The sequence below is a fragment of the Vicugna pacos genome, chromosome 35 (assembly GCF_048564905.1).
Source record: "Vicugna pacos chromosome 35, VicPac4, whole genome shotgun sequence".
Taxonomy (NCBI): Eukaryota; Metazoa; Chordata; class Mammalia; order Artiodactyla; family Camelidae; genus Vicugna; species Vicugna pacos.
The window spans coordinates 28,506,274-28,520,593 of record NC_133021.1 but is presented as its reverse complement, the minus strand read 5'-3'; the positions used below and the strand labels follow the sequence as shown (position 1 = coordinate 28,520,593).

General features: G+C 35.6%; 1 protein-coding gene across 1 annotated transcript in view; it reads right to left on the bottom strand.

The window, feature by feature from the left end:
• LOC116280058 (regulator of nonsense transcripts 2-like) overlaps positions 1–14,320 on the bottom strand; it is a 42,954-nt gene extending 28,634 nt beyond the window's left edge. The window contains exons 1-3 of the mRNA XM_072955118.1: positions 14,210–14,320; positions 10,710–10,795; positions 275–383 (exon numbers count right to left, since the gene is read on the bottom strand). Coding sequence (XP_072811219.1) covers positions 275–383; positions 10,710–10,795; positions 14,210–14,320 — 306 coding nt within the window. The remainder of the gene's footprint in view (positions 1–274; positions 384–10,709; positions 10,796–14,209) is intronic.

The window sequence follows — 14,320 nt, the reverse complement described above, 5'->3', positions numbered from 1 at the left end:
GTTTTTACCTTACAAAAGCAAAACATGCGGTATCTACAATGGGAAGACAAGGTAGCAGCCACAGCTCACCTCCAAACTGGAGTATCATTTATCAATTTCAAGCTGTTGAGCAGATTTACATTTTAAAAACTTAGAAGCCTATACATTCTGTACTGTTATACACCATCAAGTTTCAAAACATGCTTACCAATAAAACAATCATATTCTTAAAGAATCCTCACTCAACTTATAGGTATATATATATATATTACAAAAGAAATGCTTAAATACATACATGAAATCTGAAATCCCCCCTCAGCATGGAACAAAGATCCTCTGCTACATCAGACATGCAGGGATGCAATGTAGCAACCAATCTTGCATAAAATGGGAGCAAATCCAACCTGCAAAAGTTATATGTGATACGTGTAAAAGGAAGGGCACACCAGAAATAACTCATTTTAAAGTTTAAACTTTCTCAGATATATTCACACATTAGATGATTATAACAACTAATAATCATACAGACATGCCTATTTATTGCCACCGTAATGAAGTATTTGGAAATTCAACTTGCCTTGGGAGAGTTTCTTAACAACCTGGTCTTTTCCATTCAGTGCATTTATCGCACACCTGCAATTCTCATCGAGCACGCAATTTTGATAAAATATAAAATACCAAGAGAAGAAAGCATGGTTTAAATTTTTAATCACAGAATCACTGAGTAAACAAACCTAAAGGTAACGTAAATAGTACAGATTTCTTTTAAATCATTTCTTTCATTTATCCATGGGTAAGTTATTTGGAAACCTCGATGCAAAGTAAAAAGGTACCATAACCAAAAAGGCATCTAAAGAGTCACAACCACACATGCACAAAAAAATCACAAAACCCACCACCTTATTTTACCCATTACAGAAGCCACCCGGATTCTCACACAGGGCCTGTTTACTCTTCACTCAATTAATGCAAATATGTGGTCACTAACACTGCCACCCCCTTCCCTCTTCAGAGCACTTTCTCATCAAAATTGGATACAGCTCCAGAATCCACCACTCCAGGCAGCCACAACCAGTCAGAATCAACACACAAGCTAGAATTTATATTCCATTCCTGCCAGGGACGTTATTTTATGAAACCTGATTATCCAGTAACTCAACACTCAGCAGATAAGACTCTGAGGATGAGAAGCCATGAGGAACTAACACGCAGCTGCACTGACAGCAGGAAGTAACGGGAGCTGACAGGAAGGAAGGCAAGGGGAAAACTAGACAAATTCAAAACAAGAGCTCAAATACTACACCCTGAAGCCATTTAGAACAGCTACAAATAACTATATGTGTCTTAAATCTCCCTGAATATACCACAGTACTATAGAACAGGACATGAAAATGGCTGGATCATCAGAGCAAACTCTGCATACCATGAAAGGCTTAGAATTAGATCCGAAAAACTCCCAGTGTGGACAGACGCAGCCTTAGCTGGGAGAAGTGAAGGAAGAAGGAATGGAGATAAACTTCAAAGGTGAAGTCAAAAAGAGAAAAATGCTCAAATTCATGCAGAAGGGCCTCCAAAACTTTGTACTCCTCTTTGGCCACTACAATTTCTTTTAAAAAATTATTTTCGGGGGCGGATATAGCTCAGTGGTAGAGTGCATGGTGAGCATGCATGAGGTCCTGGGTTCAATCCCCAGTGACTCCACTAAAAAAATATTGTCATTTATTTTGTTCTGACCAATGTGCCAAGCCCCATTCTAGGTATCTAATACACATTATTTATCTTGCTGAGCCTAATATCCACCCTATCAGGTAGATAATATAATCAGCATTTTAGAAATAAAGGTATAGATACTGAGAGAAGTCAACAATGTAGTGGTTCTGCAGTAGTACCTCGATAAATTTTAAATGCATTATATTCTTCTTTATAGAAAAGTACACTCTATTATGTAATGAACTGAATCAAAACATTTAATGTTAAGTTTTATTGTAAATGTTTTCTTAAATTATCTTAAAGTTTTATCAATTGAAGGCTAAGCTCCTGTTACACAGAAAATGCACACATGGGTCACACTACTCCTTGATGATATTACAAAAATTAGGTATCCTGTAATCTCACACATACATAATAATTTTCTTACCGTCTGCTAGTGAAAAAAAAAAAGAAGAGAAAAGAAAAAAAAAGAAAAGAAAGAAAAAAGAAAAGCAAGCCTAGGGCAACTGCACACTTAATTTTCTAGCATAATCCATAGATTCATACTAATATCAAATTACTTTCTAAATTTTTCAAACTTTAGTTAGAATATTGTATTTTAATATAGTACTATTATATTTTAGCTAGAACACTAGGTTTTTCATAACCACTTTAGCAACAATTTTTTTTTTTTTCAGTTCATGATCAATTACAAATACAGGACTTTAACCCTAACCCTAGGTTCCATCTCTCCCACACTACCACAACCACAGGTCAGAAGACTTAATTCTCAAAAGAGTGGAGGTCATGGGATAACAAAGGGCAATGCGCTGGGAGTCAGGAGGCTCAGCCTGACCTCATCTCCTACTATTCTCCCCTGCTCACAGCTGCACCCTCACCGGTTTCCCCCTAATCCTCCTCAGAGCCTCAGGCACAAGCTGTCCTCATTCACTGGAGTACACCTTCCCAAATATCCACACCCCTTACTCCCTCATGAAGGTCAAGTCTTAGTTCCAATGACATCCCCTCGCTGAGATGCTTTCCGAACAGGGCACTGAAACTGTAAATCGACCCCACCCCCAAACCCCCTACCCTACGCTATTTTTAAAAAAAATAGAATTTATCATCTTGTAACATATGATTTACTTGTTACATTTGTTGCTATCTTGTTTGTCACCCTTCCCCATCAGAACATAAACTCCATGGGAAACAGTTTGCCAACACTAAAAACAGCGCCTGGAACACAGCAGGTGCTAGACAGATATTTGTTATATAAATGGGTATCTCTGGTTATCTCACAATTAACTATAGTGTTAGCTTTTAGTCTAAAATACTCTTCATCATAATGAGGAAGTATCATCCTATTTTTATAAGAATATTAAATTTGATTCAAGTTTTGTATTTTATTGAACAAGAGCTAGTTTATCAATAATTATCTTTTATGCAATTAATGGGAAAATCAGTTTCTTATTTTCCCTACTGATGTTATATATATTAATAAGTATCTTTTCACTCCCAAAATCAATGCTCTTTGATTACACCGGATTTTAATTTTTAATATACTATTTAATATAATTTGCTAGTGTTTTACTTAGAATTTTTGTATCAGCATTTAAAAATGAGATGGGGCCATACTTGTAACTTCCTTGCTCTTTTTTTGTTAAGATTTTACCTATTTCTTCATGTTATAAAATGGCAAGGTTTCTTACCTATGCTCTGGAAAAAATGATACTGCAGAGAAATTAGTCTAAAACTTTCTACATTTCATTCAGTGATCACTGGCCTATTTAACTTTGTCATGAATCAATTTTGAAAATGTATACTTTTCCAAAAACAAGTAGTTTTTAAATATTTCTAGCACACTGGCTCATTCTTAAACTTTTTTGATACTTTTTCTTTTAATTTTCTAAATAGTTCTCTACTTGGATTTTTTTTTTTGAAGAACTAGCTCTTGAGTTTATAAAATTGATTTTAAACTTGGTTGTCTCTTTCAATAAAATTTGAGATTATAGCAAACAGCATCAAAAAAATTTAACCAAACTATGTCATTTCCTTTTTTTTTTCTTTCCCAGGCAAGTCACCTATACCTTGCTTCATTTTTTTCTTCTTCTTCCAATTACATCAATCTACTTCAAAGCTTTTTCCAGCCCCAAAGGAAAGGTAGGTAGAGTCATCCATTCTAAAGTAAAGCAGCCTATGCTATCCATGAACACAGGTCAGTGCTTTCAGCTTCAATAGGAATTTAAAAATTAGTTTACGTGTTCCCTAAAAGATCTTAATTCTTTTAATTAACCCTTTCCAGGTAGTTGTAATTCTGGTTTTCATTTCTTTTGGAATTGGTCACATGGAAGTAAAGTTAGATACTGCACTTTCTCAGAATCCTCTACTCCTCATAAACTCACCAAATCCTTTTTAAACTGACAACTTCCTAAAATTCCTTTTTTCCACTGTATCTTTTACAATGAAATGGATAGCTGATACTCCATGTTACCCTGCCCTACATAAATCTTCAAGTTCTGGGACCATTCATTCATTACTTCACAAAATACGATCCCCTATGTTGTAAATAATGTTAAGAAAGTACATGTTTTTTCAATGTTAGTCCACGTAAGTGTGCTTTTCTACCTTCCTACAAATGTAAGCCCAAAAGGGGATGGAGTGCTAAATGCCACCTCAATCACATGAAAGTTATAAAACACTTTCATCAACATAAAGAACAAATTCTGTTAAATTTGAAGCTAGATATATATTTTATTTGACTTTTCCAGAAGTGAACTAGAAAATAGACTTAGATCCTTCCTTGGAAAACTGAATTTTATAACCTTCTGGGAGAGTGATAATCATTTTGACCAACAGTTAAGGAGTAAACCATTTAAAAACGGTGAATTTCTAAAACAATAACAAAATCTTGCTTATAGTTTCAAGGTCTCCTCAATCACACATTTTAAGTATTCTACTAGCAGTTAACGATCATCAAGCAAGTAAACACCTCATCACTAACTACAATGACAAAAGTGCAGAATGACACACACTTCTGTTCCTGAGGGAGAAGAGAGGAATCTTAAACGCTTTTATCTCGTCATCAATCAGCTTTTTAAAAGAAATATCTGGCTTTTTTTTCTCTCTCTTTTAAAATCTAAAGAAGTTGACTGTTGAAAACTATTAATTATAATTATCACTGTGCTCAAAAATACCTAGGGAAAAATTAATGCGAAAGAACATTGTTACTGTTCAATTAAAGAATACAAAGATTTTTCTTCATAAGAAACACAAACCCGATGATATCCAAAAAAGACAAAATAGAGTAAAACAAAAGACCGTGACCATTTTCCCTAAACAAACAACCAAATGCTCTGGTGACTTTTTTCACAATGTTGATGTTTCCGATGCAACAGTGCCATCAGGTGGTATACCATGCTAACAGATTTCCCAAAACTCATTTTTTCATTTTTCAGCAAGGGGAAGGGGGTCCAATTAGAGAGTCCCTCACAAAAACTGCAGCAAACGCTCCTAAGAGCTGGATCAGGAAAAGCTGGTCAAGATTCAAGTGAAGCACCCACCTCTGAAGAGTATTCTGAACATCCAACCATCTGCTAAAATGTGGCTAAAACCATATGGCTTCAGAGTCACAAAGCCAATACCAGGTTCGTCTGTCTAAAACCAGTAACTAAGAGACTCTTAGGTACTTTCCCCGATTATGACTGACTTTAGACGTGGAAGTCTGATTAGCTGCGGGAGACTTCAGAGGTCCCGGGAATGCCCCATATTTTGATCTAGGTGGTGGGTACACACATGTACGTAAGATATAAGCACTTCATGTGAAATTTCAATTATATGTGTGGATAATTATACTACATGTATTAACTACAGAATATGTAAATATATAAGGGGATTTATAGTAGATTTCATTTCTGTGGAGTCCTTCAAATTAATAGGCCAAGAGATACCATGTCTTCTGAGATTTTTTAAACCACTATTTATTTAATGAAGGAAGAACACAATGGAAAATTATAGTAATGCATCAGATCAGGCCATTAAGAATTGTAAAGACGGAATAAATCAATTTAAAAAACTTTTGTGCTGTAAATGATACCAAGAAAATGGAAAGACAACTCACAGAATAAAAGAAAACATCTGTAAATTGTATCTGATAAGGGACAGTACAAAGAATATAGAAAAAACTCACAACTCAATAATAAAAAGACAAATAACAACTTTAAAAGGGGTAAGGGATTTGAGCAGTTTTCCAAAGACGTACAAATGGCCAATAAGCACATGAAAAGATGCCCAAAATCATTAGCCATTAGGGAAATGCAAATCAAACCCTCAATGAGACAGAGATGTCACTTCACAGTCACTAGGACAGCTACAATCAAAAAGGGACAGTGACAAGTGTTAGTGAGGATATGGAGAAACTAGAACGTTCATACATTGCTGTTGGGAATGTAAAATGGTGCAGGCACTGTGAATAACGGTGTACTAACGGTTTAGCAGTTACTAAAAACATTCAACATAGTTACCATATGACACAGCAGTTCCGCTCCTAGGTATACACTCAAGAGAACTGAAAACATGTCAAGAAACTTACACACAAAGAGTCACACCAGAATTATTCATAATAGTTAAAAAGTAGAAACAACCCAAGTGTCCATCAAATGACAAATGGGTAAACAAAATGTGGTATATCTATACCGTGAAATATTATTCAGCCTTAAAAAGGAAGGACATTTTAACACATGCTACAACATGGATGAATCTTGAAAACATACTAAGTGAGAGAAGGCCACATATTTTATAACTTTACTTACAGGAAATACCCAGAATAAATCCACAGAGATTAAAAGTAAATTACTGGTTTCTCAGGACAAGAGAGTGGGCAGGGAGGGAATGGAATTGCCTGCTAATGGATATAAGATTACTTCTAAGAGGAAGGAAATGTTTTAGAAAATTTTATTGTTGTGATAGTTGCACATACTTAGAACACTAAACTGTACACTTCAAATGGGTGAACTGTACGGTTTTGTGAATTATATCCCAACAAAACTTTATTTTAAAGATAAGAACTGTAAAGAACCTTAAAAAGTTACCTAGTTTGGCGTTTCCTAAACCAAACTATACAGATTAGGTAAGACAGCTAAATTCTCTACCACAAATACATATATATGAAACCTTCGGGGCCTCACAGTCATAGGGCACTCAGGTGACTATCAGATAATTCATTCTGGTTTTTCTGGTCACCCAGGCTGGATGGGCTAAACGGACAAGTAGGGAATCCTGGCCAGAGAGAAGAACAACGACACTCCCTAGGATTCATGGCCTTTGGAGGGATAAGGAGGGGAGGAAATGCCACACAAAAAGGGAGGCACCCCTCTTTCAAAAACGTTTGTGGAATGTTCATGAAAACTATACAATAGGCCACAAGAAAAATTTCAAAATTATCCAAAAACTAAAACTAACATTATTCTCTAGTCACAGTGCAAGAAAAATATGAATTATTAATAACCAAGCTGGAAAACAAAAGTCCCACTACCTGGAAATTTCGAGCCTCTCTCAAACATCTCCTTAGGTAACAATGGAAAAATAAATTAAAATTGAAGAATTTCTAGAAAACATAAAAAGAGAAATCACTACATGTCAGAACTAAGAGAGACAGCGAAAACCAAGGTCAGAGGATACATTAAATGCCCCTCAAAAGAGACAAAGGAATAAAAGAAAAGAAGAACAAAATAAAGGTAAGAAGAAAATAACGATAAAAGTCAAAATAATGAATAAGAAAACAGTAGAATACATAAGTAATCTAGAAGCTGGGCGTGTGTGTGTGTGTGTGTGTGTGTGTGTGAATAACTAAAATGAATAAACCACTAGCTAACACAATGAAGAGGAGAAAGAAGAAAGGGGAAGTAAAAATACAGAACTGTTTACAATGGCAAAAACAGGAACGTCCAAGGTGGTTAAATATAGTACACTCATAAAAAGAAACACTGCAGATTTAAAACAAAAGAACAAGGGAAATCTTTACGTATTGATATGAAAAGATGTCTGAGATATGCTGCTACATGAAAACAGTAAAGTTCAGAACAATAGATATAAGTTGCCCTTTGGGTAAAAAACAGAAAATACAAGATCTCTAACTGCATATTCTTATACCTGCAAAAGAAACTTCGGAAGGATATGCAAGAATCAAGGCAGTGGCTTCTGTTGGGAGGAGCAGGAATTAGGTAGATGGAGAGACAAGGACAGGAAGGCTATTTTCCAGCATAGTGCTTAACATTTCAGGGTTCTGAGTCCTATGAACGCATTACTTATTTTTTTAAACAAAATTTTTAATTTGCTAATGACCAATGTTAATTCATCAAGGATTTTCAAGCATTTACTATGTATCAATACAATACTTGGTGTCGGAGACATTCAAAATTAAGAGCTCTAGTCCTCTTTTAAACAGCCCATAGTTTTTACAGTTTCATGGGGATGCAGGCAGCAAACCAACTTCGAGCTGTACCTAATAAGCCTAATGCAATGTGCTTAATTCTTCATATTATGAAGACATGATGTTGAAAGTCTATAGAAAAGCACCCATCTGTATCAGGTTGTGCATATGTAAATAAGGATGGTTGTTCAGGGAAGGTAATTCTTATGTTAAGAGCTCAAGGCTAAGCCAGAGATTTTCAGTGGGAAAATACAGGATGTCCCAGATGGAGCAGAAAGCAGAAGCTTGAAAGCAGAGAGCAAAGGGTATTCAAGAAATCATTACACATCAGGATTTTGCAAGGAGAGTGGCTACAGTGAAGGCTGAAGAAGCTGAAAGGGAGCTAGGTAAGGAAGGGCATCAAACATCATGTCGCATCAGTTTATCAGCCTCTACGTGTCAGGCACCGCACTAAGCGCTGGGGATGAGGAGTACACGCGGCCTCCTTCCCGCAGCCGAGTCTAGACGACAATGCCCACGGAAGCCAAGGAGGAGGTTTCTGCAGTAGTCTGATGCGTGGCCCTTCCCGTCTCTGGCTCTTCGCACACACGGCTGCCTCTGCCAGAAACGCCCTTTACCTTCCCTTTCCTCATCCACCCCTAGCCTAGCTCAGCCCTTTCTCAGGACTCAGATTAAATGACCCTTGTTCCAAGCAGCCTTCTCTGGCTCCTGAGACTGATTCAATCAGTTCCACTTGTTATATACTCTATAAATAATGCTGGAATTCTTCTTGGTAACCGCACTTAAATCCTGCTCTTCTCCCTCTCCAAACCATAAGCTATGTGAGTACAAGAGCTGACTCTGTCTTGTGCACCTCTGCATTTCCAGCACTAATCACAACATACTATAGATCCTTGATGAATGAGTAAGTTTTACAACTTAATTTAACCTTTCTTGATCACTCAGGCTGACTGCAAGAAACCTAAATTTTTATACTTACATATTTCAGGTATATAAGACTATGTGGTCTCTTTCTCATGGCTCCAAGAGGCTACGCATTTCAAGAATTTGCATCTTTATTTTTCTCCTGTCCTCTCAAACCATAAAGTTTTACTTCCTACTACTTTCAAGACTGATTCTAGCAGATTCCAACTACTTCTAATTTGTAGCTGTGAGCTACGCAGATAAATCCAGTTATAAAGGATATAACTGGCATAAGACCAGGTAAAAGTGTATAGTTCCTGAGGAGCATTTGGGGGGTGGGGATGGTGAAGTGGGATGGAATGGGGTTACAGGGAGGCAAAATTCTCTTTTATAAGTAAACTACTTAACTATCATTGAATAATTTCTTTTCGTTAACAGTGCCTTTTATTTTTGCTAAATTTGGTTCATTTTATGCTAAAAGTCCAGATAACTGTTGCTGCATGTTTCTTCATTCAAATAAATAGTTGAAAAGAAAACTATGAAAGTAAACATTCCATTGTATAGGTCAAGAAAAGCATCACTTGAAAAAAATTGGTCCACAATATTAAAAGATATTTGAGTTTCAAAGCAGAATGTGTCTTACAATCAAAGCCTGAAAAACAACTGGCAATATTTTTTTCTTAGTTGTACATGAAATAATGGTGCACCTCATAATGCCATATATAATTTTATATAGTAAAAATAATTCATCTATGATTTTCTCAATTTCTGAATTACCTACTCACTACATTGGCACATTTCACCTCCTTTGCCCCACTAAAATGAAAAACCAAATGCTCACATTAATTAATGCTGCTGACAGGAGATAAAAACCAATATAGAAGAAAAAAGTAGTGATTTGGTTCACTGAGAAATTTTACCAATAGGAGACCGATGAATGAACCAAATTAAAATTTTGCTTAAGAAACCTTTAGTGAAATCCCTCAGGATCCTTACCCTTTGGGGAAAGTATCTATCTTAGCTATGTTGTATGTAATCATCGTAACAGACAACAAAATCCTCTAATTATTCACTGCTGAATAAACAGAGATGGATCTCCTCCAGATTCCTGAAGTCCACAGTCTATGACCTGTTGTGGTCCTAAAATACGCAGGTGATGTAGGTGGTGTAAATTTAGTGTAACTTGGAGTATTACATTCTCTAAAAGCACTATGCAACTGAGTAAGCTGCTTGAATTACTAGCAACATAATCACTAATGAGACTTCCAATTCAAAACTATCGTAATTACCAAAAAAAAACTTGAAATTTTTCATTTAAACACAACTTCTGAGAATTAGATACTCAATTTAGTCTGATCTCTCCACAAAATGAAAACTTTCCAAAAATACATATATCATTTATTATTTTTTTCCTTAGAGGCAAAAACGTAAACCTATTGCTTCTAACAATGATTCAGTTATTAAGTTCCTATTATTCTTAAACATTTTCTCTTGAAATAACAGGAAAGCATCAGAAGAAACATTTCCACTAGAGCCAATGAACAAATGAACAAAAGTCAATGAGAAGCAAGTTCTAGTAAATACTCTAACAATAATAGTAACTTATGTTGACAAGGGACATTATAAAGAGAAAATAATTAAGAACTTAAATCTTCCAATCATCACTGCAGGGTAAAAACACAAAGAAATCCCTTTTTTCTTTAATACCTACCTTTGTCTGGGAACTATAAAGAGTGCCCGTACCAACTTCTTCCTATTTGCTTTTGTGTTCATGTTCATGCAAAAATCCATTGCTGCCTATAGGAGAAAAAGCAAACTTTTTTCTTAAAAATATCTCGATTTAGCTACTGAAAGGAGAAACCCTGCCTGCTACAATGGATTTCTAGTAGTCCTAAACAGTTTAGAATGGTTTTAAGACACTGGTATTACAAACACAACCCAAACTTCAATATATACAGGTTAAGAAAACAACAAGTTTAAGTTATAGTCTAAAAAAGAAATAAACTGTTACCAAAATTCTTTTGGGCATCTCAGTATTTTCCATCTATAGGTACACATGATTGTTTTATTATTAATCCCAGTCTTTAGGTTGATTTGAGGATCCGATGCAAATAAAAGATCCTCAGATTTATACCTAAACTATAAAGGATTTCAACTCTTCACTATAGACAGTGAAACATCTCCCATTAGGTTAAAACTTTTGATGAAACAAATGGCTCAACCAATGTTGATTAGATTCAAACCCAGAAAACTAACTCATATTGAAAGTTCATTCACCAAGATTGAAACTTTATATCAATATTAGCCAAGAGAGTAAAACTCATTTAAATTTTTCTTCTTCTTATAAAGGGGGTATAAAATAAATTTTATTAAAATTTATACTTTATAACAGTAAAGCTTATTAGAGCTAATTAGAATAACAAAGAGGAAAGTTGAAAATACACTAAAGTTCCTTCAAGTAATTCACCCATAGGAAACATCAAAAAATTATGGACGAGTGTAATAAAAATCCCAAAGGTCATGTATCCGGAAAAGAAAATTGATTAACATAAGAAAACTTCACACACCCACACACACACAAACTTCTCAAATCAATACTTTTGAAAAAAAATATAGAAAATATAAAGAAAAAAATTTTAATGGCTAATAATGGCCTTTGTTTCAACACATTCAGAAACACAAAATAAAACGTACTTCAATAACTCTGTTTTAATTATCCATTAAAATGCAAATGTACTTTACATAACCTATGAAATACATTTTATAAAACTAGAGAAGGCAATAATCACTTTTCCTACCACAATAATCGAAGGCCAGTTAGATGGGAAAAAACCTATAATTCTCAAAAATCTGCAAAGATTAGGAGCTCATACAATATGTCAATGCCTGGTACAAACACTAGTGGTTCAATAAACATGTAGAATAAATGAATCAAGACTACATGAAAACTTCTGGAAAAACTGCCAAAATTAATAAATTTGAGGAAATTAAAAAGAAAAAAAAAGCTTCACATGTATATTAATTCTTAGATTTAACCAGTCCTGCCATTTGGGGAGAAATGGAAGCGAAGACTTAACTGTGGTGGTGTCTACCTGCCTGGGTCACAACTGCTGCCTGACAATTCAATAAGCAGTTTTTTTTTTGAAAACTTGTTTCAAAACATTTGACGTACGTGAAAGACAGTTCAAGGGGAGGCTATATAGCTCAGTGATAGAGTGTATGCCTAGCATGCCTGAGGTCCTCAGTTCAATCCCCAGTGCCTCCATTAAAAATAAATATATAAACCTAATTACCTAGACCCCCCACATTACCTCCCCCCTAAAATATAAGAAACAAAAGAGTCAACAATCTTTTATTTTATAAGTAAAAGTAAATTTTTCTGATCATCAAATGGATGCAAAAATAAGCATCACCATGAATGATGTTACCAGTATAAGTCACATAAAAGAAATCTTCACTTGGGTTTAACTCAAAGAATTCTTATGGTGGGGGGGGTACAGCTCAGTAGTAGAGTGCATGCTTAGTATGCACGAGGTCCTGGGTTCAATTCTCAGTACCTCCACTTAAGAAAAAAAAAAGAAAAGAAAAAAAATAATTCTCAGATTTTTCTATTTCCAAACTACTTTCCCCTCTTAAGCCGTTTGGACCTTTGCCAATACATATGGAAGAAATTCCTTTCATGCGGAAGCTGACTCCCAGAGGAAACCACTGAGGTCCAACAGAGAAGGGTAGCCTCCTGTTTTCCACTTGACCCTCCAAGAGCTAAATCAGAATTTGATATACGGTCATTACTGGCAAGAGCTCTTAACAGTGCAGGACACTTTACAGTCCAGATTCACATGAGCTCTTCTCATTTGACTTTCATCACAGCACTCAACATGGGTGTGGGGCGCAGCAGGCATGTCGAGGTCTCTCTCTCATCCTGTTTATATCTAATGAATATATGAAAATTTAGCAGAGGAAAGATTCGATCATATCCCAACCTTACAAAAATAAGCAACTGTTTAAGAGGTAGTTTTGGCTACATTCTACATCGGAAAGATAAAGGAGACTATCTCTTAAAACAGAAGTAAATGCCGCAATTACTAAGTGTTTGAAAACTATTTACAGACCTAATCGCTCCAAAAGGTAAGCCAATTTGGAATCAGTTTCCAGCCTATTTGATTATATGAACAGTTACTGAAATACATCTTAAATTATTTGTAAAAGAGCTAAAACAAGCTGAAAATTGAAAAACAGTGTAATGTCTATAGTTCTCTATAGAGGACCTCAAAGCATGATGGGGGAAGAAAAGATAAAAGATTACATTGCACCTTGACCAAAAGATGGCCTAAAGCAATGATTTTCAAACTTTGGGTCTCAAGAGTCCTTTACAGTCTTAAAACGTGTTAAGGACCTGAGTGAACTTTGTATATGTAGATTAATGCATTTATCAGCATTTACTGTTTTACAAGTTAAAATTGAGAAATTTTAAAAATATTAATTTACTTAAAAATACCAGGGGGGTATTTTTTTGCTAGCTTAGCTGGCAACTCAATCACACAGGTGGCTTTTCTGGAGACAACTTGAGACAGCAAATGTGCTTTTCATATCCTTCTCATTTCATCAGGTTAAAAGGAAGTGTGCTCAAAGGTAGAAATGAAATAAAATCACCAATTTTCATGCATTCAAGGAGATTCTTAAGTGAAAGTGGCATTGTTTTTTTAATTGCAAATTCATGGCTACGAAGAACACAATGGCCACTACTCCAGTTTGCTGCCACTGCGTTATGATCCACGTTAAAACACCAGCAACTTGACCCATCATCACTTTTGCACATGTTAAAAACACTGAACAAGCGGTGGGGAAAATCCTAGTACTAGTATAAAAAGTTTTTTGACTTTACAGAGCCCCTGAAAGTGCCTCAGATGACATCAAGAACCTACAAAGCACACTTTAAGGACTTCTGGTCTAACAGTATTTTCCAAACCGTGGCATCCCTACATGAAGGGCAGAGTCAAGCCAACAGGATCCTAGAGACAGTTCCACCCCAAACGTAAGATCAACAAACCGGTTCCAACTGTGTGTTTATTTTGGATTCCCATGTAAGATTCCATTTGAAGAAATGGTTCATTCTATGGCCAAAACAGTCCAAAAACCACAGACATTCCTAATTAGAGCTATCCTACAAGGTCTATGTGCTTGAGTAAAGTTACCTAGAGACAATCATACCTTGTCTATCAGATCACGGTTGACACAGCTGGGCAACTGCTGGAGGAAAGCATCTACTATGAGCTTGAGATGAGATCCAGTGCTGGCTTCTTCATCCTCTTGTTCTAACAT